Raw genomic sequence first — 22,528 nt, 5'->3', positions numbered from 1 at the left:
AAGGAAAGGGGTCGCTGTTTCGCAACTGACACCTTAAGAAACACCCCAAACGCCGAGCACATCCCACCGAATAGCACGACGGTCCTGCACCGCACCACGTTCCAGCTTCTTCACTCTGTTGACCGTCAGGCCAACAGCCAGCGGACCCAAGATGGTGCAGAGCACGATGGCCCAGGTGACGACCAAGAAAATGTCGGAGTTGATTTGACTTGTGGGATCACTGGCGAAAATGCCATTGCTCTTGGCAATGGAAGAGACGAGAAACCCGATCTCACCACGTGCGGTCATCGCGCACCCGATGATGGTCGCTGGATAGAGAGACCTAGGATTGACATCAGGATCTCTACTAGGGCCCGTGGTAGCTATTGTGCTCGGGGCAGATGTTGAAGCGGGCGGATCAATGGGTATCTGTGACTCCTGCCCCGATACAGCCACAACGTCTCTAGGCGCTTCATCGGAGGGTGACGTGTTGGTAGGAGCTGTCGCTGTGGTTGTTGTGGCGTTCTGCTGCTTGGGTCTTCTACCCCAGAAGTGTTTCGACCCAGATAGAAGCAGCTTAACAGTCAACGCCTTGACCTTGCTGAGGAAAGGTAGCCTCCACGACAGTAACCAGCCTCCGCAGGCAAATTTTCCTATTATCATAAGTAGGGTATACACGACCCCTTTCCAGACGATCTGGCCGGAGAACATCTTAGTAATGGGTATCGAGAATCCAATTGACGCCTAGATGATATTTGTCAGTTGCTATCAGATGAACAAGTGTAGAAAACAAAACATACAAAGAATAGTGGTCGTAGAACACGATTGACAGGAGCAGCATAATAGCTGTCGTAGATAACAATTCCACAGCCCTTGATGTGTGGTGCCTCGCTGTTTGAAGACATGTCGGGGACCACGGTCTCCCTTCTACGTAATTCTGCACTGTCTGCCCTCGAACTGGACGATTCTTCCCCTTCTCGCGGCGGAAAACTCACATGAGGTACTTCAGAATCCCACCAGCTAATGGCTGCTCCAGCGATGTACGCCGCGAAAAGATTAGAGGTCCCAGCATAGCTAGATCCTGTAACGCAACCAATGAGGATGGCCGTGTGAAGGGTGAAAGCTGTCTTCTGGGAACTGAAAAGCCGGTTTAGTCTGCCCTTCGGGGTGGCAGTCCGGTGCGCGCTGAGCCGTGTAGTCGCTGGCCGGACGACGAGAACACACAACAAAGGCGCGACAACAGCAAAAGCAACCGAAATCATCAACGGCCGGACCACGGTGGCCGCGTTGATCGAGGTGCTTCTGGCGCCGAGGTTAGAGATGACCTGGACCATGACTAGTCCGACGACATCATCCATCATAGCAGCACTTGTGAGCACCACGCCGAGTCTCGATTTGGTCAGTCCGCTCGTGCCGAGGACAGTGAAGGTAGTGCCCAGGCTTGTTGAGCACAGCGCTGCACCAGCAGCGAAACACTGCAGAGGGGTGGCATCCATGAGACGAGCCAGGACAAACGACAGGACGATGGGCAAGACAATGCCAGTAACGGCCACCGCAGAAGAAAGGGCAAGGTTTGATGTCAGGGACCGAATCGAGGTCGATAGGCCCCCTACGCACCCAGTTAGTCATGCTGCCGTCATGAGATACTGGTAGATCGGGCTTGGGGAGCGTCTTCACGGACCTTCATACACAAGGAGCAAAAGCCCGAGGTAGCCAAGCTGGACCACGACGCGCTGGACCTCGAGACCGAGCCATCGTGCGCCAGGAGTGCCCCATGCGACTCCCAGGAGAACTTGGCCTACGAGACCGCAATACAATGCCTTGTCCAGGAGGGAATTGACGACGTTGAGGAGGAGGAGAAAGGACGACTGGACCAAGATGGTCACGATGTCGGGCTCGTGGTATGCCAAGGAGGCGTCGCTCTCGACCGCCATTGCTGCTTATCCAGCACAGTAAGTCCACTCAATGCATAGTCTGGATATTGGAGGTTTTAATGCTGTTTCAATTGCGAAATGGGTAAACAACAATGTCCTGTTGCAGGAATCGTTTCTGGAAATCGCGTGGTTTGAGTCGGGTGGGTTTCCAGGTGATGTCACAGTTAGTTCGCACACTATCTTAGCTGTCTCCACCCCATGTCCCAGGCTTCAGGCGGCCTGGGCAACAAGACATGCTGCTGTATCTACCATGACAGAAGTAGGGGTAGTTTCTCTACACTGGCCGGTGTTCCCTCCGTTGAGCCCTCGCAGCCCCCTTTCTAGTGAAGTACCTTACCTCTAGGTAGGCTTGGAGAACCGCCCTCATCGTGCTCGTTGGAGGCAATACCACAGATAAGCGTAAAGAAATAATGCAAACTAGACGCCTTAGGTGCCGCAAGTGTGTGCCGTTCATTATCGTGAGGTCATGTTGATGTTTATTGGCAATTTGTATTGAGAAGCATTATTGGCAGATTTTCCGTTTCTTGTTGGGTGGAAATCCTACTTCTCTCTCGTGCCGTCTGTCTGTCTAATATTTCATGTCTTTGATTCTGTCCGATCCGTCTCATGCCCTCCAGTCATTCACAACCTGGTACAGGGTATCTACTGCGCCGACATTGCCAGGAAATACAACGTAGGGCAACCCCGGCCACTTGGAGGAAGGCTCGTCACACCTCCAAAGAGGGACGCCGGCTGCCGCCTGGCCAACGATGTCTGCGCGCTTCATACGCAGTCCTTTGGACGCCATGTCGGACGATGTGATACCTCCCTTTGCAATGACGTACCGCGGCTTGGTCTTAAGTTCGACGAGGAGCTTGACCAATGCCTTGGCCACCACGGATCCAATCTCCAGACTCTTGGCCTCGTCTGCTCCCACGATCAGCTTGCGACTCGTCATGACTAGCACGTCTTGTCCCCTCGCTATTTCCTTCTCGGCCAGAGAAATAGCATCTGCGACGACCATGTCGGCATCTTGGGTTGATTTGAGCAGCTGCTCGACCTGAAGCTCGGCGACAGTCAAGCGGTCGCCGCTCGCCTCGATCAGCTTGTTGAGCTGCGCGGTCGTCTTGGGTACGTAGGAGCCAGCGATGACAAGGCCGCCGACGTTGGGGTGAAAGTTGAGCTGAGCCGCGGATATCGGTGGGATTTGGGTAATGCCGAGCCTGGACGAGACAAAGGCGGCGCCGGTCCGGTAGAGGTACCGCTTGCCTTGCTTGCTGGCCGCCAGCACCGCTAGGATCACGACATCGATGTCCTCGTCAGACGTCGCATTGACGACCACTACCGACCCCTTGGGCACGCCGAGCAATTGCTTGAGGACGGCATCGGGCCCGCCTGTACGAATGGTATCGAGGCTCAGCGAGGCAACCTCGCTGGCAGGAATGCGGCCCTGGCTCTTCTCCTCGACGTATGCCCGGAGGTTGGAGTTCTTGTAGCCAAATGTGGCATCCTTCGCAAATGGTGTCTCTGCTGCCGGGACAAGCTTGTCGCCCTCGATAACGTAGTGCGTGTCGTCGATCGTATAGCGACCGCCTTGGTAGAAAAAGGGGCAGAGCAGGCAGGCATCAGCAGGGCCGAGAATGCGCTGGGCGACGTCCGCCTCGAGGGGAAAGTGGCCTCTTAGGGTCGAATCGCTGCGGAGAACGATCTCAAAGGGGACGCCAGTCGTGGCCGACGCGGCCTTCAGGTTGGTGATAATCTCGCCGATCAGTTCCTCAGCTGGGCCTGGCATAAGCGCTCGAGAGTTGGTAAGGATGAAGAAGCCGCTCCCCTTGGGTGTCCGTCTCAATTCCTCCGCCAGCGTGTTGGTCTCCCAGGTCATTAACACGGGGATCCCATGGCAGGTCTGTGTACCGGTGGGGTCGTCATCGAGGGCGACCAGAATGGGAACTTTAGAGCTGGTGTCTCGTAGAATCTCTTGCACTTGTGCCTGGGCGTTCTTGGTGCTATTATGCGGCAGACGCGCCAGCGTCGTGGCGACGTCGAGCGCCATTGTAAGTAACGTTTCCAGACACGTCAACTTTCTAGCTTCATTTCATCAAGAGATGTTTGTTCCCCTGCTAGGAACCTTGTAAGGCGCGCAATGGTGATGTCTGTCAGTTGATCACGCTGGCAGAATGGGAGAGATCTTTCTGTGGTTTATGAAACTCAGCGCTTCACTGAAATATGCCATAGAACATCTCAAGTCGCCTTGGATCTCATCCGACAATGGCGGATGTGCCCTCGAGAAAGACCGATATCCCGAAGAGTGCCCTGAAGAGCTTGAGGGTGTGCTTCGGCGACATCGGCGTCAAGTCCGATGGTTGATCAATCCCGCCAAACACACTAAGTAAGCCGGGTCCATGATGGAGACCAGCGCTCTGGCATGCTCTTCGATGAATGTAGAACACTTCTTGACCTTCTACATTTGTAGTAGCTTAGCACCGACGACTTACGATCCGGGATGTCCGCAAGGAACTCTAAAAACTGATCTCGCCCACCTATTGACCCAGACTCGGCTGTCATTGGAAGTGACTTACAGGCGATGAAGCTGGGGCTGGAGGCTGGGTCCACGGGTGTTTTTAGCTTGGTTCAGCGAACCTAGTGAGCTCTTCCCGCTTGTAATCACGTCTGGGTGTGTGGAGTCGGCCGTTACCGCAGGGCCTTTCCCCTCACTCACGAACCGGAGAATGTAACCATTCTCTGGCATTGCCCGAAAGATCTCTGGCGGTTAATTCTTCAATTGACACCTGGAGAAAGCGGTCAATCTCCGAGCGCGGGTGAGGTGGGCTTATCACGATCCCATTGAGCGCGGAGGTGGACAACGTCCCAAAGCTGAAGCTAGAGAAATCTCCGTTGCATCCATCATCCTGCATCATGCTGCAGAGCTCCGTCCCGGCCTACTGTCCGTGACCGGAATACCAGCCTAGGAGGACCGGATCGGCCCACGCCACAATCAGAACAAGAATAAGAGACATCACCGACTCACCATGATCAAGCGTTCGTGGACAGACGCAGACCTCGGGGAAGGCAGTCCGCTCTTATCACATTCGCCTTCCCAGTCCTCTCGTCATGCATCCTCCGTTGCAGGGGCAGCTGTGCCGAATGCACCGGCGGCACCCGAACTGCCAAGAAGTGTCGATCTATCTTCCTTGCAAACCCTCCCGGTTATCTCACGAAAAGTAAAGGCTTGTGCTGCGTGCCGGAAGCAAAAGGTGGGATGCTTAGCCCTGTAGCAGGACTCTCTGTCCGGTCGGAGACAATGCTGACAGAGCCCTTGCGCGCATAGATTCGCTGTCTCATGGACGAGACCGGTCCGCCGTGTCACCGGTGTACTGAGAAGGGTCTGCCATGCGTTCTCAACAAAAGCCTACAAACGCTCATCAATGAGCGACTGCCGTGCGTCCGACACCAGTCCCCCACCCTTTCATTGAGCGCTGACATTATGGCAGGCAATCAGATGCTCTCGTCCAGGACCTCGAGATGGTATCATCAAGTGTACAAGCCATCCTAAAGACGCTCAATCTCCCCGAGATGGGACCTCTGCAGAGCGTCAAATGCGCTGCCAACACGCCCATCTCGGCAGGACCCAGTGATCCCACCTTTCTGGATGAAGCTGGGCCGTCACGCGACAACTCGCCAAAGATGTCACCCGAGGACGAGCGGGACCTACCTCGGGTGCCAATTCAGTCAGTATATCATCTCACAAAGCTGAGTTCACTGCGGTCATTAGAGACCGGTGAGGAGCCGTCAAATCAGCCGACGCTGGACGGCGCTCCATCAGATCTGATTTCACAGGGCCTCGTCTCCCTCGACGACGCCGAACGCCTCTTCCACTCGTACACTACCCGTTTGGATCACTACATGTACGGTGTGGGTGCTAAATACAGCACGCTGGCGGCATTGCGACGCAAGAGTTCCATCCTCACCGCAGCGATCCTTACCGTCTCGGCCATGCACGAGTTTCGAAGCAACAACATTTACCTGATATGCAATCGAGAGTTCCGCAGACTCATGACCCAATCTCTCTTCGATCGGCACATAGACCGAGACCATTTGCGCGCCCTGTGCATAGCATCATACTGGCTGAACGACTCGTCGTGGATGTTGGTGGGCGTGGCGTCTCGCCGAGCAGCGACTTTGGACATCACTGCCCAGTTCCGTCGGCTCCAAACAGAAAACAGCGAAGATGCGGCCGACTATCTCCGGATTTGGTATCTCATCTACATTTGCGACCAACACTTGTCGACCCTCTATGGTCGGCTCAGCGAGACCCGTGAAGACGCCGCGATCCAGCAATACAATGTGCTCTTGGAGGCCCGGACTGGGACAGTTGGAGATCAGCGCCTCTGCAGCCAGGTGGCATTGTTGACCATTCATCACAACATCCGAGATCTTTTCGGACCGGATTCCGACAAGCCCATTCCTGTCGTTTTCTTGCCGCAAATCAAGAGCTTCTCCCGCCAGATCGATCAGTGGCTCGGTCACTGGTCAACGCTCTTCCCAGGTCAGAACCTCTCCTTACTTCGAATTGGCTCCAGGCGCAAAGCTAATACCATCTCAATCACAGAGGTACAAGAACACTTCGGCCACTTCCCCCGCAAAGGTGCTTTGTTCCACTGCCATTTTGCAAAACTGTTCCTCTACTCCCACGTCTTCCGAGGATTGCGAGACTCGGCCGTTCCACCTCCCTTCCTCGAAGCAGCCCATGGCGCAGCGACAGCGGCTCTATCCATTATCAACATGATCCTTTCGGATTCTGATGTCAGAGCCGCCCTCGTCGGCCTGCCCTGCTACGCACTGTCCATGGTTGGATTCGCCTGCATGTTTCTCGCTCGACTGACATCGATCCATGGCAACGACCTCGTCGACAGGAGTGTCGTGATCGACGTGCTATCACAACTGACACTTGTCTATCGTGCAGCACAAGTTGGAAAGTGGCATCTTGTGCATCACATGGCCAATGGTCTAGACAGGATATTGGGGGTTCTTCGGCAACCACCCCGACACAGCAACTCCAACTATTCCCAGATGCCTCGGCCTGGAATGACGGCGGCGCCAGACCAGACAGGCATGTCGTTCGGGTTTGATGACATGAGTGGCCATTTGGACATGTCGATGCTCAATCCCGACGTGAATCTTCTGATGGACCATGGCATGGGCCTCGGCGTACCCCAGCACATCTACTTTGGCGGCGACGGCCTTGGCTTTGACGAATCACCGACTGGAATATTATGAGGCACTCTGCCGCTTTCTTCCTCGGGCTGACGATATCTATGTACAGCATAGAGGAGAAGATGATGCAAAACTAACCCGCTGAACGCCTCTATCTATGTACTCTATATGTCTAAATTTTCAGGCCCTGTTGCCTGGTAAATAACCTCACGTTCTGAACCAAGTCTACGCCGGGCCTCATACCCAGCGCCAAGGCCAGACTGACATCAAACTGCGTCAGGCCAGCTCCCGACAATCGCCTCCACCTCGGGGTCGCGCCGCTCCTTGACCATTGTCAGGGCCTTCCTCCCACCGACCGCCTCGAGCGCAGGAGAGATCTTGGTAAAACTGGTTCATTTCTCTGAGATCCTGCCAGCACACTTTCCAGTACTCTACTTGTGCGGCTCAAGAGCCACCTGGCTATCAAACCAGAGGGAGCCCTCGCGGCAAGGACACCGAGCGAGCGGGCGATCTAAGGCGAGTTTACATACGTGTATTAGCAGGTGTGCTCCAGATAGTACAGTGGCGTTTTCCGCATTGAATGTCGACTCTTGGCGTCAATCCGCTCGCCGGAGAGAAGTCCGGACCAGGTCCTTGGCAATCCCCACGGTCAGGAAGTGCAGTGTGGGGAGATCCCAAAACGGTCTTGGATCATATCGGGGAGCTTTTCTCTAGAAATACACGTCGTCATAATCGCTGTAATTCATCCGCTCTGTTTGAGAATGACGAAGGCAACAGAAAGTGCCGGGAATCGTTTGGGTTCAGGCAAGCTATTTCTGAAATACCGAAAATACACAAAGACCCAAGATACGATACGTCCGGTAGGCATAGCCTGGGTCCCAAGACTGGGATCTTGTGATTCACCACGTCTTGTGTCACTGTGAATAGACTGGGTTCTAGCGGTGTAAAAATCTCCAAGATCATTCTAGTATGCATGGCCTTTGGCTCGAGCAAATGGGAGGGTTCTCCGTGGGTGCTGGACGAGGAGGAGAGACTGAATATTATCAAGAAGGCATACGACTGTGGTATCAATACTTGGGTCAGTCTGGATACCATTCGTTTGTCACAAGGTCCCCGGGGTGCCAATCTAATCGGGGTTCCAGGATAGCACCGACACGTACTCGAACGGCAAGTCCGAACTTATCGTCAGCAAGGCAGTCAAGAAGCTCAACATCCCGCGCAGCAAGGTCGTCATCATGAATAAGACCTTCAACCAGTCATGGGACGACGAGTCGAGGCCGCCGCAGATCAACGACGGCGAGCTGGTCAACTAGATGGCTCTGGGCCGCAAGCACATCTTTGATGCCGTCGCCCGCTGCCTGGAATGGCTGGGAACAGACTACATCGGTAAGAATTCAGACAGGAGCACACTCAAGTCCGAGCTGGTTCCTTTGTGCCCATGCAGGTACGAAGGGGTTCCCGACGGTCGCTTACACTGACCTCGTATAATGGCAGACGTCCTGCAACTTCACCGCCTCGGCCGCGAAACCACGCCCGAGGAGATCATGCGCGCCCTGCACGAGGACGACTCGTCGTCAGCGGCAAGGTTCGTTACATCGGTACGTCGAGCATGTACACGTGGGAGTCTGCGCGGCTGCAGTACACGGCGCGCCAGCACGCCTGGACCGCTTTTGCCAGCATGCAGCCCTTTCACAGCCTCTTGCACCGCGAGGAGGAGCGCGAGATGCTGCACTTTTGCCGCGCCACGAGCGTCGGGCTCGTCCATTGGTCCTCGCTCGGGAGTGCTGACCAGGCCCCGGATCAAGGACTACGACGAAGGCGGCGGCGGGCGACGCGGACTACGAGAAGAGCGTGCGGGAGCAGACTAACGCCAAGACGCGGGCCTGGTTCGCCAGCGCCAACTGGGAGATCGTTGACGCGGTCGAGAGGGTGGCCGCGGACAAGGGAGCGCAGATGGCGCATGTGGCGACGTCGTGGGTGCTGCACCAGTGGGTGCTGGCCCATCTTAGGGTCGAGGAGAGCGTCGTGGCGCTGTATGTGCGGCTCACGTCCGAGGTGCTCATGTTCCTGAAGCAGGGATACAGGCCGCGGAGTTTGGAGGGTATGTAGAAGGAGAGAAAGAGTAGTATTCGGTCAGAAGACATATCTAGACGAGGGGAGAAGAGACATGATGACGATATCTCGATCAATATCGAAGCTCAAGAATGGCTGCATCGTAAACAGACGTGGCGGGGTCGGCACTTGTCAAATTGGGTCGGATAGGCTATCATAGGTAGCTCCGTAAGGAAGAACATTGAAGGGCAAAGATAAGGCACAGATATGATCGGATTCGGACTCTCTTACCCCGGAATAAACGGGCTATCACGGAGTGGTCTAGACTGGACCTCAGCTTCAGTGAGGGAGCCACCTCCTCGATGGGGCGTCCCAAAACGGGCAGGGTCTCTGGCACGCGTGTGCCAGGTGCAACCCACTTGATTGGTGTCTTCGTACGGTCCTGTGCTTTGGCGCGATAATAGGCCTGCGGCACCTTTTTGGCTCCCTCATCAAGCGTGCATGCATGTGTGTTTTGTGTTTCAGAGGCCTGGTTGGACGGTAATTACGGTGACTCCGAGGTACCGGCGCCAGCTCAGCTTCCCGCTTCCGCGTACCTTTCCCTCCTTTCCCTACCGTCCTGCAACCTCAAAACGAGCTCAAGACTTTAGGCTCGTAACATGTCGATATCACACCGCTCTCTCCCCCCTTTGACGCCCGTGTCGAGCTTACACGTGGAACCGGGTGGATCTTGCGTGCTTTTTGATTCGCCGGTAAAGGCGGGGATCGCTTCCAATCCAGGTATTTAAGGGGTCGCACTTGGCACGCTTGGCTTTCCTTGGCTCTTCTTGTCCTTCCTTGGCCCTTTCTTGGCATCAATCACTTACACCAGAACCATCCACTGTTCCTTCGCCGTCCGAACCGCTCGATTGTTCACGATGCCTTCTCCTCAGGAGCCTATGCAGCAGCCCTCCATGACCGCTGAGCCCAGCGATGTCGTCTCTCAGCAGCCCGTAAGCAGCCCCTGTGCCATTTGTAACCCCTCACTTCGTCCGGAGCCCGAGCGAATTGCTGACCGCCCGCCCGCGACCACCAGTCTGCCGAGCCTCAGCCCGAGATGATGAACCTGCGTGGAGGAGAGGAAGCCGGCTGCGAGCTTTGCTGCGGCATGTGCGGCTGCGATGAGTCGTGCTGCTAAATGTGGCGGTCAGCCGTCGGGGACAATTGGGACGGGCGGGGTAGTTGGACTGGAGAGAGCAATAGCTGAGCGTGTTTCCTCGCAGGAAGGCGATTTACCTTTTTCCACTGATAGCTTGAAGAGATGATTCATCGAGCACACTTTGTCGTGTCTGTCTACACGTGATTCTCACCACACTCTTCATCTCAAGCTTTGACCTTCGTGACTAAAGACCAGGGCGTCCTAACAAGGAGATTGACGCTTACGCCTGCCGACACCAGCGCTTACCGTGCCGTCCAGTTCCAAAGTGAAGCTTCAAATAGCCAGAATAGTCAGCCAACCTTACAGATAAGCCCGATGATATTTCAGGTCCCGATTTACTTAGCTTTCAACATCCCGCAGCACATGATCTACGCAGCACCAGCAATTATCTAAGGGCTCCGAGAGCTTGGTAATAGAGAAGTCTGGGTTTCCACTTAATGAGCCGATCTCATGGTTTCCGGAGAACAACACGTGCATTCTGAGACATGACTATAATAATCGGGGCATTGAGGAAGAACTATCGCTTCATAACAGTTAGCTGTCTTCGAGGTCAAGTCAGCATTGTTGGGCCGCTTGTCAACCTTTCTTTTCTATCTCTGACCCGGTCTATCACGCCACTGGCGTTTTGATCTTCTTATGCTCTTTTTTACCGTGGTTCAGCTGATGGCCTTGACTTTTTGCAACTCTGTCTTCAATCGCGTAAGTCTCTGGTGGATCTCAAACCTTGTTTCCATGCGAATTCAATGCAATACTTCGTAGTAGAGTCAACAAGGAAAGAAAGCAAGGGGGGAAAATGAGAAATCAGTAAATGAAAGTTACTTGAAATGCCATGCCATCAGGTATCGAATTCGTGGCGCGTAGTTGAGAAGATTTCAGTTCAAGGGATTGGGGAAAGTAATCTACCTAACAAGGCTCTGTTGATCTCGTCACATTTGATGGCATTTCAAGCCCTATGGTCTTCATTTAGGCACACGTTTGCAAGTTGGTCGTCCCCATTTACGATAAGGCATCCAAGTCATTTGATGTGCTTCAGAACGCTGGACTTGCGCTGGGGGCAGATGCAGTATCGAGCGGCGGGGTTTTACCTGCAGAGAGGATCGCCCGATTCCAAGGCTTACACGACAAAACACGAATAGTTGCATCACGCGAGCACACAGAGTTTTGGGCTGCAAAATGCCGTTTCGGAAATCCTCGCCGCTGAGAAACATCATATCTTGCCGGGTAATGTCAGTGAACCAGTGGGGCAATACCTGAGACGCCCGCACACAGCAATTGTCTGATCTTCGGCCGATGTTACCGATGGAAGGCCAGACGGTATATATAGCTTCGCCGGCCACCCACCCACAGCTTGGCTTGCTCCATTCTCGATACATAGTCTCTCCTTCTCACATACACGATGCAGTCGGCCAAAGCACACACAGATCTGGCGAAGTACCGCGTCCTCTCGCCAAAATGCGGGCTGCGCGTCTCGCCACTGCAGCTCGGTGCCATGTCAATCGGCGACGCATGGGCGGACCAATTGGGGTCGACGACCAAGGAGAAATGCTTTGAGCTGCTGGATGCATTCTATGAGGCGGGCGGGAACATGATAGACACGTCGAACAATTACCAAGACGAGCAGAGCGAGAAGTGGATCGGCGAATGGATGGCCGCGCGCAAGAACCGCGACAGCATGGTTATTGCGACCAAGGTCCGTTGGGGGAGAAAGCGAAGCTAACGGACAAAAAAATAAAGTCAAGAAACTTGGCTAATTTTTTCGGGTTCACCCCACGGCAGTATACGACCGACTACCGCACGCACGAGGTGGGCAAAAACAAGGCGCCCAATGCCGTCGGCAGCCACAAGCGCAACATGTTCCTCAGCCTGCGCGACTCGCTCGCCAAGCTGCAGACGGACTGGGTCGACATCCTGTACGTCCACTGGTGGGACTGGACCACGAGCATCGAGGAGATCATGGACGGCCTCGACATCCTCGTCAAGCAGGGCAAGGTCCTGTACCTCGGCATCTCCGACACCCCGGCCTGGGTCGTGGCCGCGGCCAACACGTACGCGACGGCCCACGGCAAGACGCCCTTCGTCATCTACCAGGGCCGCTGGAACGTTATGCGCCGCGACCTCGAGCGCGAGGTGCTGCCCATGGCGCGCCAGTTCGGCCTGGCCATCGCGCCGTGGGACGTGCTGGGAGGGGGCAAGTTCAAGACCAAGGAGCAGATCGAGCAGCGCCAGCGGGAGGACGGCGGGACCTTGCGCAGGATGTTTGGGGGGCCCGGCACCATCAGCCCAGACGAGGAGGCGTACAGCGCCGCGCTCGAAAAGGTGGCGGGCGAGGTGGGCGCGCCGAGCCTGCAGGCCGTCGCGCTGGCCTACGTCCTGGCCAAGGCGCCCTACGTCTTCCCCATCGTGGGCGGCCGCAAGGTCTCGCACCTGCAGGACAACATCAAGGCGCTGTCCATCCGGCTGAGCCCGGAGCAGATCAAGTACCTCGAGGGCGTGCGGCCTTTCGACCTGGGCTTCCCCACGAACTTCCTGGGGACGGACGTGGGCCAGAATTTCTTCATCAGCTCTGCTGCAGATCTGGAGTATGTCAAGGGACCAAGGGCAATTGGCTATGAGTAGCGAATCATGCGACGAGACGTCTCGGATCGCGTTGTTCATGTATGCCTGCATACACTAATCTTCCCGCTTGTGAAGCTATGTACCGTGGAAAGAGGGCGACCACGCTGCTGTCATGCAAGGCCTGGTTCTAGAAACATCATAAACTCGCCTTGCAGTGAGCTGATCTTCGTTTTGATTGTGCCGAACATGATCATCGGTGGGGTTGGGGTTGAAGTTCCCCTTCGAGCCTCTCGGCTATCAAGTCTGGTTGAGCTCACAACCATGGGAAGCAAACGCGAGCAAAGCAGCTCATTGGGGGGAGCAACCCCGAAACATTGCATGATAATGGGGAAGTTTTCCAACTGGTCCTGGGTGGCAGCCCATACTAGCTCGTCCGAGATTCTTGACGCGGAATGGAACGATCATCTCGCGATTGAACGGGTTCCTTGCCCCAATAGGACAATACAAAAAGCTTGAAGGGGCAGTTTTTAAGGATGTTTAGTTGTTCGAGACGGCCAGACTAACATCTTAGTGACATGTTGTTGGTACCTGGTTTCCCCTGACCCAGTAATGGTACAAAGTCAAATACATCGCTCCGTGCTCAACATAATTATTCTCCCTCCCTCCCCCTGGGCCAAGCCAACAGTTTTGAGATTCACACCAGTCTTGTTTATAGGGACGAGTCGAACGCTGGGGTGCCTCAAACTCTTGTTCGCAGACCTCATAGTTCCTTTCAGAGTCGAGCAACTTCAAGGCATAGAGCTTCGAGATGTCGACCTCCAATCATCATCCGGATATTGACATCGAGTCCTGCCCGAAGATTTCAGAGAAGGAACTGGGCCTCCAGTCGGCAAAGGTATGCACGTCCATCAGTGCATTGGGTGACCTGAGACCGCTAACTATAGGGATCGAGCAGACTACGAGCGACCTTGAAGTTGACGGGGTATCAGTAGTAAACCCAGCGGCCCCGCAGGTACCAGTCTCTCGTTCGCCATCATGGCTCGACAAGACACGACGATTTGCGAGAAGTCCCATCGGACTCTATCTGGTTATCGGCATACCCATGACAGCGTACGTCACAAAGAATCCCTACAGCTCTGTTATTGGTTGATGCCAGCGATCTTGCTGATATGATGCTTCAACAATAGATGGTGGTGTGTTGGCATGGCTCTTCAGAAGGACAAAGACTTCCCGCTCATCCACACCCTCGTCTGGTTGGGAGTCATGTGGAGGCTGGCGGCATGGATCCGCCCATTGAGGGCTTTTGTCTCGACACTGGCGGATCGAGTATCGTCTAAACTTGTCAGGCCCGGACGACATATCCTATCAAGGAGGTGGTGCCTTGCCTTGGGTGTCTTGGTGACGCTGTGCGTGCTTGCGACGGGTACTTTCGTTCCTAAAGATAACGATAGAGGCACTCGAGGACAGCGGGCGCTCAGCGGGCTTGGACTCTTTGTGATTCTTGGAGGTCTGACCCTGACATCAAAGAACTTCAAGATGATCAATTGGCAGGCAGTCGTTGTAGGCACATTAGCGCAGTGTTGCCTGGGCCTTTTCGTGCTCAAGTCTTCGGTCGGCGTAAGTCTCCCCGCGCATCTCCATCCGTGATCTCAACAAGATCGGATTTGTTAAAGGCTAACGTGCGGTACTGCCTCCCGAAATAGTACGACATCTTCAAGTTCATAGTCGACATGGCTATCAAGCTCCTGGGCTCCTCCTCGGAGGGCGTCATCTTCCTGACCGATGCAGAAGTCGCCAAACTGCCCTGGTTCCTAATCGGCGTCGCGCCTCCCATCATCTTCTTCGTCGCCTTTGTCCAACTCCTGTCTCACTGGGGTGTAACACAGTGGCTTGTCAAGAAGTTCGCCGCCATCTTCTTCTCTACCATGCGCGTCTCTGGCGCCGAGGCCGTAGTTGCCGCGGCCTCGCCCTTCCTCGGCCAGGGCGAGTCGGTGCTGCTCATCCGACCGTACTTGCCACTGCTCACCGCCGCCGAGGTTCACCAGGTCATGGCATCAGGCTTCTCTACGGTAGCCGGTAGTGTGTTCTACGCGTATGTGTCGATGGGGATCGACGGGACGGCTATCCTGAGTTCCTGTATCATGAGCATACCGGCCTCCCTCGTGGTGTCCAAGCTGCGATACCCTGAAACGGATGAGCCCTTGACTGCTGGAAAGCTCGAGATCCCAGAGGAGGCCGTGGAAGACAAGGCACATAATGCCCTCGATGCGTTCTCCAAGGGCGCGTGGCTGGGACTTAGAATTGCAGGCATGATCCTCGCGGGCCTGCTGTGTATGCTGTCTCTGCTTGCTCTCCTGAACAGCCTTCTTGGATGGTGGGGAGAGTACATCAACATCAAGGACCCACTTCTGAGCGTGCAGTTGATAATGGGCTACGTGTTCTTCCCAGTCGCTGCGCTCCTGGGCCTGCAGAAGGACGAGATACAGCCGATCGCTCAGCTTATCGGCACCAAGGTCGTGGCTAACGAATTTGTTGCGGTAAGTTGGATTTTCCTCTGCATTTCGGGTACTGGAGATGCTAACAGACGCTCAGTACAATTTGATGATGCAGGATCCGGCCTTTTCCGGCCTGACTGAACGCTCTAAGCTAATCGGCACCTATGCCCTATGTGGATTTGGAAATCTGGGCGCTCTGGGGATTCAGATCGGCATTCTCACCCAGCTGGCCCCTTCGAGCAGCAAGAGGGTGACAGAGGTTGCCGTTTCGGCGTTGGTAGCAGGTATCATGGCTACATTGACAAGTGCGTGCGTAGCAGGAATGTTGGCGTGACGTAGGAGCTGTTGTTCTTCATGGTGTGTCTTCGGAGTGAAGGGTAATGAAGGAGAGGTAGTGTTAGGGGTTTGAAAGGTGTAGAGAAAAGTTGTTTGATTCATCGCACCGCTCACTGACTATGGTCTATTTATCTACCTACTTATCGAGTTGTCAAAACTACTTCGAAAATCGTTGATTTATACAAAATGAGTGTCAGTGACATTGGAACCTTCGTGAAAAGCTTCGGTATCGTCGCCAAGTGCGTGATATCATCGTTTGAAGAGCCGGTTACTGACCATGATCTGCAGTTCAGGGTAACTCGGATCCTGTAATTCAGATCCCTGCAGCTCCAACGATACCGTAGACAGTTCTATGTCCCCTGCTGTTTCTCCTCGGCGATAGTGTGTGCTGGAACTGGCCAAGGAAACGGGTGACGCCATTGGCGAAAGACCGACTCAGATCAGGAGGGATGCAAGGTAACAGTCGACTGTCACGTAATTGGACCGTAACAGGCTCTGACATCCAAACCGAGCCACTAATTGCTGACACTGTAGTACATGAGCTCAGAGTCTTTGAGGAACGGATTCCTCACTATCATACACAAGAGGTATATATACGGCCTTTCGGGAACAGAGCCCCTGGCTCCTCAACAACACAGACGTAGTCTCTTTCCAACCAAATATCGAGCATAATCATGAAGAAATTATTGGCCTCAGTCTTTGTTGTAGTCTCGGGTGTGCTCGCCGAGCCATGCTCACCCGACCTCAATGGCTGCTGTTATTTTGACTTTACCAATTCCGGCAAACAACTGTCCACCAACTGCCATTGCAACGGAGCTTGGTGTTCAACTGGTATGCAAAATCTTCTCTTCACTATCATCATACGATGCGGACACTGAAACATGCATGCTGTAGGGTTCGGGGAGGCAACACCTGGCCCATTGACTATCACATGTCCCAACGCAGGAGCCCCGTATGATTTTCAATGGCAATACCAGAACGGCGGTTCTGGTAGCGGTTCTCTCTCTGGCGGTGCTCAGGTGTTTCATGGAAATGGGCAAAAGTCCATTGTCACTCAAGTTCGATGCAATTTCGATTGATCCTACCATGGTTGCAAGATCCAGCGAGCGGTTTCAAGAGCCATGTGCATTAAAAGACGTTCAGTCGAAAGAGCGTGTTTTCTTGTTAGCCGCTTTTAAATTGAACCTAATAACCATCAGGGTCATTCATCTTATGTGTTTTCCGACTATGATATGGTGACTCGGATCCGAGATTACCAGCCTTCTGGCGATTTCTTGACAACAAAGGCACCACGGTCCATGGTGTTGATGACAATGTAGCCACTAGGGAAGAACGGGTAGTGACTCCATGTCCCTGTGAATGTGACATTACCTCCGCCCTCCATATTGTCATCCTCAGGGTGGATATCAAAGTAGGCCACTTCTTTGATGCCCTTTCCAGTGGGATCGCTAGGGACCGATCTGAGATCCAGGATGCTGATTCCCAATGCATAGTTGCTTTGATATGTGAAACCATCCTTGACAAACTGGTTGTGGTCGATACCCTTCCTGAGGTGCTTGTAGTATCCTGTCTGCTTGGGTGCCTCTAGGGAACTGATATCCCAGATATAGGAGATAGGATATCCCGCACTGGCAAGTCCTCGCTCATCAACCTCGTCATACTCGTCGTCTGAAATAAGGAACTGCTGCCACTCTGGGTCGAGAACCCAACCCTGGTGCGTGAAACTGGCTCCTTCGTATGAGGTGTTGGAAATTATGGTGATATGCTGCAGGTCCGTGACATCATAGCTGCGAGGATGGTTAATCGCTGATCTCGAGATCAAGCAGGTGAATTGTGTGACTTACATCGTGATCGTGTCCTCGTCGTAGCCATAGCAAATATCCTTGCCATAGTACTTCGCGTCAGGGCCACGATAGACAATGCACTGAGCATCGTGTACATAACCGTCCTCGCCAGTGCCACCCAAGGTCTTCGGGTTGGTTGGGTCAGTCAGATCGAAAAACACCAAGCCGGCACGGAGCGGGCCGTTGCGTGGCTGGAAGCCGGTCGCGACTCCATAGTTCCTCTCCTCATTCACGACGACATTGTGCGAGCGGCCCAGGGGCAGCTTCTCTGTCCAGAAACCATCCAAGTCTTTCTCGTTGGTAAATTTGACAGGCTTGGCGGGGTCAACGGTGAGAAGCTTCCTGAGGTCAAAGATCTGGATGCCGTGATCTACGGCCTCGCTTCCGATGACAACGTAGCTGTGGTAGCCCTTGATCTCGCGCCAAAGCGATGTCTCGGCAGTAGTGTATTGGGGTAGCCTTCCGAGATAGATGAGCTTGCCACTCTTGGAGACCTCGGCAAAGGCAGTGCCGTCCAGCTGTGCGATCGCCACGAACTCTCGACCGTCGGGACTAGTCCAGCCCCAAGAGCCTGCGCCACGACCAAAGCCGCTGCCAAGCTCTGCATGGGTCTTGAAGTCGTACAGGTCGAGATTGCTGCATTTGAAGGTGTACATTGGATCACCAGGAACGTAGGAGGCGACCCCATCCTTGCAAGCAACAAAGTCCTGCTTCTGGTCGAAGCTCTTATATTGCGTCGAGTCATAGACTCCCTGGGCCTCAAGCGCATCCCAAGTTTGCTATCACCTGTCAGCGTGTGCTATCATTTTACCAGCACGATGGCGTACCTTCTTGAGTGCCATGATCTGTGCGTGCCTCACTCCGCTCTCGAAGAGCTCGGCTTTACGCACTTGGTCGGCGGCCATCTCCTTCGCTGACGAGGGGATTGCCAAGGCCACAAGGGCCAACAGTGCACCAGTATGTTTCATTGTCGTGTAAATAAAACACGGTGTTGTCTCTTGTTGCCGGTGTTTGATGCAGGAGGAAGGACACGCTTTAGGTAGCGCTATCTCCGAGCAGGGAGTAAATAGTATATTTGAGGGGAAAAGACCTGTTAAGCCACGGGATGAACGGCTCCCAAGTGTCTGACAGTCTGATAAAACAAGCTTTTAAATACCTGCTATCTTCATCCTACGAGGCTTGGCGATCAGAAGGTTAATATATATTTGCTGATAAACAGAAGTGGTTGGTAGGCTGGGGAGCGCGTGGCCTGCACCCAAGGCCAATCAGCTTAAGCCGTTCGCATAGCAGGGTCGTATAATGCAGCATTTGCCACGGCTTGGTATTCCAGTTCGATATCACCTATCAAGAGGTCAGACGGGCGGAGAGTCCGGGAGCCCCATCCCATCAACACCCGAAGCGGCAGGTGTTTCTTGGCAGACTGCGACCTCTGCCGGCTCCGCATCTCTTCGCAATAGCCAAGAGATTTGGCGTCACAGCGGCATTTTAGTAGGCGCTCGGTATATCTCAAAGTGGGAGGTATGTCTTCTCGCGCCGAGACTCCCGTCGCAGTCCCCAAGAGAATTGGCATCAAGTACGAGAGCATGGGATCGACTCTTGCGATAACCCAAAGTGGCAGGTGTCGTTGTTCAATCCTTTGAAACTTTGTATTGCTGCCTACGGGTATGCCAAGACCCAAAGGGGTTTATCTAGAGCTTCAAGACGAATGTGGTATCGCAAAGTGCCGAGATCCCTGCCCCTCATATATTGGCCGCGGCATGCATGTGGATTCCACTGCTCGCCCTCCCATAAGCAACTGTGGACACCGTCATCTATTCGATTGACGGACCGGGCGAATCGCTTTGAACTACAGCATGATTGTGCTTTGCTATTTCGTTGTTGGTACAAGACGAGATCCATAGCTCCTCTCGTGATCATTAAGGGACGAGAGACACGGCAATATCAACCACATGTGACGTTGAAGTTTAGGATTAGATGATTGGCTCGACATTGCGATGCCACACGTCTTACACAAACCAAGTATGGCACGAAGGTGAAATTTCTTATTTACTGAGAAAGGAGATAGAGTTCTTCATCGTCTACGAATGTAATTAGTCCAGTCAAGCTGGGCAATTCAGTCCCTCTTCCGGCTGATGACCGCCATTCGCAGTTCCAAGCTCTGACGGTCGCTGGAGTCCGGGTAATCCGGATGCTGAAAGGAACAATGAGGAATGCCTGCAGAATTTGATCAGTGTGAGAACTGCAGTAGCCATTTGGAAGGTACATACATTTGGGGCCATCCCGATAATCCGAATCGTAGTTAAGAAAGAGAAGCAACTCATCGGGCGTTTGGGAGCTGATGTAATACCACTGTTGGCCTTTGTTGTATCGCAGCCAGTACACCTCTCCCACATTTTCGGTAGATGTGTGGAACTGCACAGGCACGTAGTCCTGGGGAACCGTCGAGAAAAAGTCGCAGATGCCCAGCGGGCGATCGTAAACCATGTGTGCAACCGGCCGCCAGACGTTCATGATGCGGACACGGTACTTTTCCGGATGGTCCAAGTATTGCTGGCATTCTTTCTCAGTCATATATCTACGGAGTCGCCTCATGGCGCCTGCAGGAGTGGCGTCCACGTGCGTCATGAACGAGGCTGGGTCGGCGATGGAGCGGTCGTTCGTCAATGCCAGGTCCTTGAGGATCTGATTGAAGTCGCCTTCTCCCAGGTAGTTCATATTCTTGCGGAACTTGTAGTCGAAGCAAAAGACCATCTCGGCTTTGAAGAGGTTCTTGACCGTAGCAGTCATGTCGCTCAGATACGCCATGATCTCTTGCGTGCTCGAGTCCACGCGAACGGAGCGAAAGTAGGGGTAGTTGAGGAATTGCAGGCCATGGACATCAAGAGAGAGAAAGGCTTCAGAACCCCTCAGATCTTGGACAGGAATGTCAGAGACTGTTGCTTTCTGAGGGTCTAAACGAGTGTTGCTTTCGGGAGCCTGGAGGGTCCCAGCGTAGTACATCGCATCTCCATCATGGTTTGGAGGGCAGTCGATAAATTGAAAAGAAGCCGTCGTCGAGGGCCCTTTGGCCAGTGTAGAGAGCGGTGCCATGGTGTTGGGTGCTATGGACTGACATCCAGATGCTAAGATTGGGGCTTCTTTCAGGTGAAAATGTGAAAAGAGTTTTATGGGAACGAGATTTGATGATAGAATTACCTAAGGTATGGTTGTCCCAAGCGAAGTGGCAACGAGTGATGGACCGGGGTCACCGTGACCTGCTTGATGGAGATATGAAGACTCAAAGGGGCAAATATTCGAAGGATTGTGAGAAGGGCTCGCCAGTTTCCGGATCGTTTAATCAATATAGCCTATATTTTGCCTCCATTCATACACTCGTTTGGAGATCGGCATAGTAATTCGAAAACGGCAAGAAAGCACGCGACATCAGTCCTTGGGACTGTCTTGGCTGAGGTGAGATCAAGCTTTCAGACAAGCTCTGCCAAGCGAAGGATTGTTGGGAATCTTTATTGGGATATCCTAAGTCCGAGGTGTAGATACGGGGTTACATAGGGGCGGTCTGCATTTACTTCTTCGCACTCGGACTAGATCTGGTCTGTGCCGCAAACTTCGGTCAAGTCTCAGGCCGTACTGTGACAGGCATTCGCGACCGGATTTGAGTGTCCTGACTGATATGCACACATTCCCTCGGTTGCTTCGATTCACGTTAATCTTCCAGTCTTTGGTTTACCCTTTCTCGTATCCCTAAGTGCTTGCACTTAGCTTATTTGACATCCCCTTCTCATCGTTATGTTCTCTTCGAAATATCGCCTAGATCATAAGCTCATCTAGTTCTCTTCTTTGACTGTCGAGATCTTACCAATGGGGCAGTTTCTAGCCCGTGGTGTTTCCGTTACCACTTCTTTCGACTATGTATCGTTTGACAACGAACCGGGTGCTGACCTGAATACCCCTCGCTTCTGGGAGGGCGATCCAACCGAAAGCACATTACGAACCCCAACTTGGGTCAAGACTCCCAATGTGACCGTCAGAGACATCAGACCTGAGCAAGACAAATACTACTTTTCAAAAGATGGGTTTCAACTCTTGGGCATCCCGACAGCTCACAGCCCGCATCCTGATCATCAAGACGAGGTCCAGGCATACTTGGGAGAAACAGCGGCTCACGTCCGGAAACTCCTCAATGCCTCTCAGGCTTTTGTCTTTGATTATAGAGTGAGCCACCAAGATACTCTCTGCCGGACTTTAGATGATACTAATTGTATCGAGTTTCGTATCAACCAACCCAGGTCATCCGATCGCCAGCATCACCAGAAGAACTCTCCTGGGCGCGTGGGCCGGGAAATGCCCGACGCACCTTTCACAAAACCCCATGTTGGTAAGAATTCGTCTTTGTCTCCATCCAAACCAGGCTGACAATTGGGAAGATCATACGGAACCAGAAGCTTATAGAAGACTTCGAAGGTATCTCTCGCCTGCGGAGGTGCAGCGGCATCTGGACGGGCCGCGCAAGTCCAGGTTCATGATCGTAAAGTGAGGCTCCGAGGATTTTGTTTGGATCTGGGCTCGGCTGATAACTCAAACAGCGCATGGCGGCCGTTGAACCTTCCAGTTGAAGACATGCCCCTCGCTCTCTGCGCATTTCCCTCCCTGGACCTTTCCGACGTGGCAAGCTCTCATTTCCACGGAGGCCCTGGTTACATCGCGGAAACCTATGTTCTGCGGCATAACAAGAACCAAAAATGGGTCTGGTTTGGCCAACAACGACCCGATGAATTGTTGGTCTTTAAGAACTTTGATTCAGAGCCAGGGAACAGCCCAAGATGTGAGTTTCATACTTTTGCCATTTTGAAGACTAGCTAATTATATGAGAAGTCATCCCCCATGCCGCCTTTCTGAATCCTTTAGCAAAAAAAGGCGCAATACCAAGGGAAAGTATAGAAT

The 22,528-nt window shown here is 53.6% G+C and overlaps 10 protein-coding genes across 10 annotated transcripts; 6 read left to right on the top strand and 4 right to left on the bottom strand.

Moving 5' to 3' along the window:
- Positions 1-33: 33 nt before the first annotated feature.
- E0L32_000134 (uncharacterized protein) lies at positions 34-1,913 on the bottom strand (the record flags this gene model as incomplete). Its single annotated transcript, XM_031135400.1, has 3 exons — positions 34-723; positions 780-1,588; positions 1,661-1,913. 3 exons carry the CDS (start codon positions 1,911-1,913, stop codon positions 34-36), a joined length of 1,752 nt encoding a protein of 583 aa, XP_030997511.1.
- A 604-nt stretch (positions 1,914-2,517) lies between these two features.
- On the bottom strand, positions 2,518-3,945 carry E0L32_000133 (uncharacterized protein; the record flags this gene model as incomplete). Its single annotated transcript, XM_031135389.1, has 1 exon — positions 2,518-3,945. The coding sequence occupies one exon, from the start codon at positions 3,943-3,945 to the stop codon at positions 2,518-2,520; it is 1,428 nt and encodes a 475-aa protein (XP_030997510.1).
- A 1,469-nt stretch (positions 3,946-5,414) lies between these two features.
- Positions 5,415-7,169, top strand: E0L32_000132 (uncharacterized protein; the record flags this gene model as incomplete). Its single annotated transcript, XM_031135378.1, has 1 exon — positions 5,415-7,169. The coding sequence occupies one exon, from the start codon at positions 5,415-5,417 to the stop codon at positions 7,167-7,169; it is 1,755 nt and encodes a 584-aa protein (XP_030997509.1).
- A 910-nt stretch (positions 7,170-8,079) lies between these two features.
- E0L32_000131 (uncharacterized protein) lies at positions 8,080-8,419 on the top strand (the record flags this gene model as incomplete). Its single annotated transcript, XM_031135367.1, has 2 exons — positions 8,080-8,184; positions 8,249-8,419. 2 exons carry the CDS (start codon positions 8,080-8,082, stop codon positions 8,417-8,419), a joined length of 276 nt encoding a protein of 91 aa, XP_030997508.1.
- Positions 8,420-8,593: 174 nt separating this feature from the next.
- Positions 8,594-9,215, top strand: E0L32_000130 (uncharacterized protein; the record flags this gene model as incomplete). The annotated part of the gene is made up of 2 exons (XM_031135356.1): positions 8,594-8,691; positions 8,912-9,215. The coding sequence occupies 2 exons, from the start codon at positions 8,594-8,596 to the stop codon at positions 9,213-9,215; spliced, it is 402 nt and encodes a 133-aa protein (XP_030997507.1).
- An 860-nt stretch (positions 9,216-10,075) lies between these two features.
- On the top strand, positions 10,076-10,335 carry E0L32_000129 (uncharacterized protein; the record flags this gene model as incomplete). The annotated part of the gene is made up of 2 exons (XM_031135344.1): positions 10,076-10,150; positions 10,234-10,335. 2 exons carry the CDS (start codon positions 10,076-10,078, stop codon positions 10,333-10,335), a joined length of 177 nt encoding a protein of 58 aa, XP_030997506.1.
- Positions 10,336-11,752: 1,417 nt separating this feature from the next.
- Positions 11,753-16,087, top strand: E0L32_000128 (uncharacterized protein; the record flags this gene model as incomplete). The annotated part of the gene is made up of 8 exons (XM_031135333.1): positions 11,753-12,046; positions 12,133-12,935; positions 13,779-13,807; positions 13,857-14,022; positions 14,100-14,529; positions 14,616-15,449; positions 15,505-15,712; positions 16,032-16,087. 8 exons carry the CDS (start codon positions 11,753-11,755, stop codon positions 16,085-16,087), a joined length of 2,820 nt encoding a protein of 939 aa, XP_030997505.1.
- A 908-nt stretch (positions 16,088-16,995) lies between these two features.
- E0L32_000127 (uncharacterized protein) lies at positions 16,996-18,555 on the bottom strand (the record flags this gene model as incomplete). Its single annotated transcript, XM_031135322.1, has 3 exons — positions 16,996-17,530; positions 17,588-18,366; positions 18,415-18,555. 3 exons carry the CDS (start codon positions 18,553-18,555, stop codon positions 16,996-16,998), a joined length of 1,455 nt encoding a protein of 484 aa, XP_030997504.1.
- Positions 18,556-19,700: 1,145 nt separating this feature from the next.
- E0L32_000126 (uncharacterized protein) lies at positions 19,701-20,677 on the bottom strand (the record flags this gene model as incomplete). Its single annotated transcript, XM_031135311.1, has 2 exons — positions 19,701-19,801; positions 19,855-20,677. The coding sequence occupies 2 exons, from the start codon at positions 20,675-20,677 to the stop codon at positions 19,701-19,703; spliced, it is 924 nt and encodes a 307-aa protein (XP_030997503.1).
- A 768-nt stretch (positions 20,678-21,445) lies between these two features.
- On the top strand, positions 21,446-22,447 carry E0L32_000125 (uncharacterized protein; the record flags this gene model as incomplete). The annotated part of the gene is made up of 3 exons (XM_031135300.1): positions 21,446-21,799; positions 21,874-21,962; positions 22,171-22,447. The coding sequence occupies 3 exons, from the start codon at positions 21,446-21,448 to the stop codon at positions 22,445-22,447; spliced, it is 720 nt and encodes a 239-aa protein (XP_030997502.1).
- Between the last annotated feature and the right edge of the window lie 81 nt (positions 22,448-22,528).

The sequence above is a fragment of the Thyridium curvatum genome (genome assembly GCF_004353045.1).
Source record: "Thyridium curvatum strain D216 chromosome Unknown NODE_1_length_1224711_cov_81.814160, whole genome shotgun sequence".
In the NCBI taxonomy this organism is placed as follows: Eukaryota; Fungi; Ascomycota; class Sordariomycetes; order Thyridiales; family Thyridiaceae; genus Thyridium; species Thyridium curvatum.
Note: the sequence above shows the minus strand (reverse complement) of the source record. Positions and strands in the feature narration are given on the sequence as shown.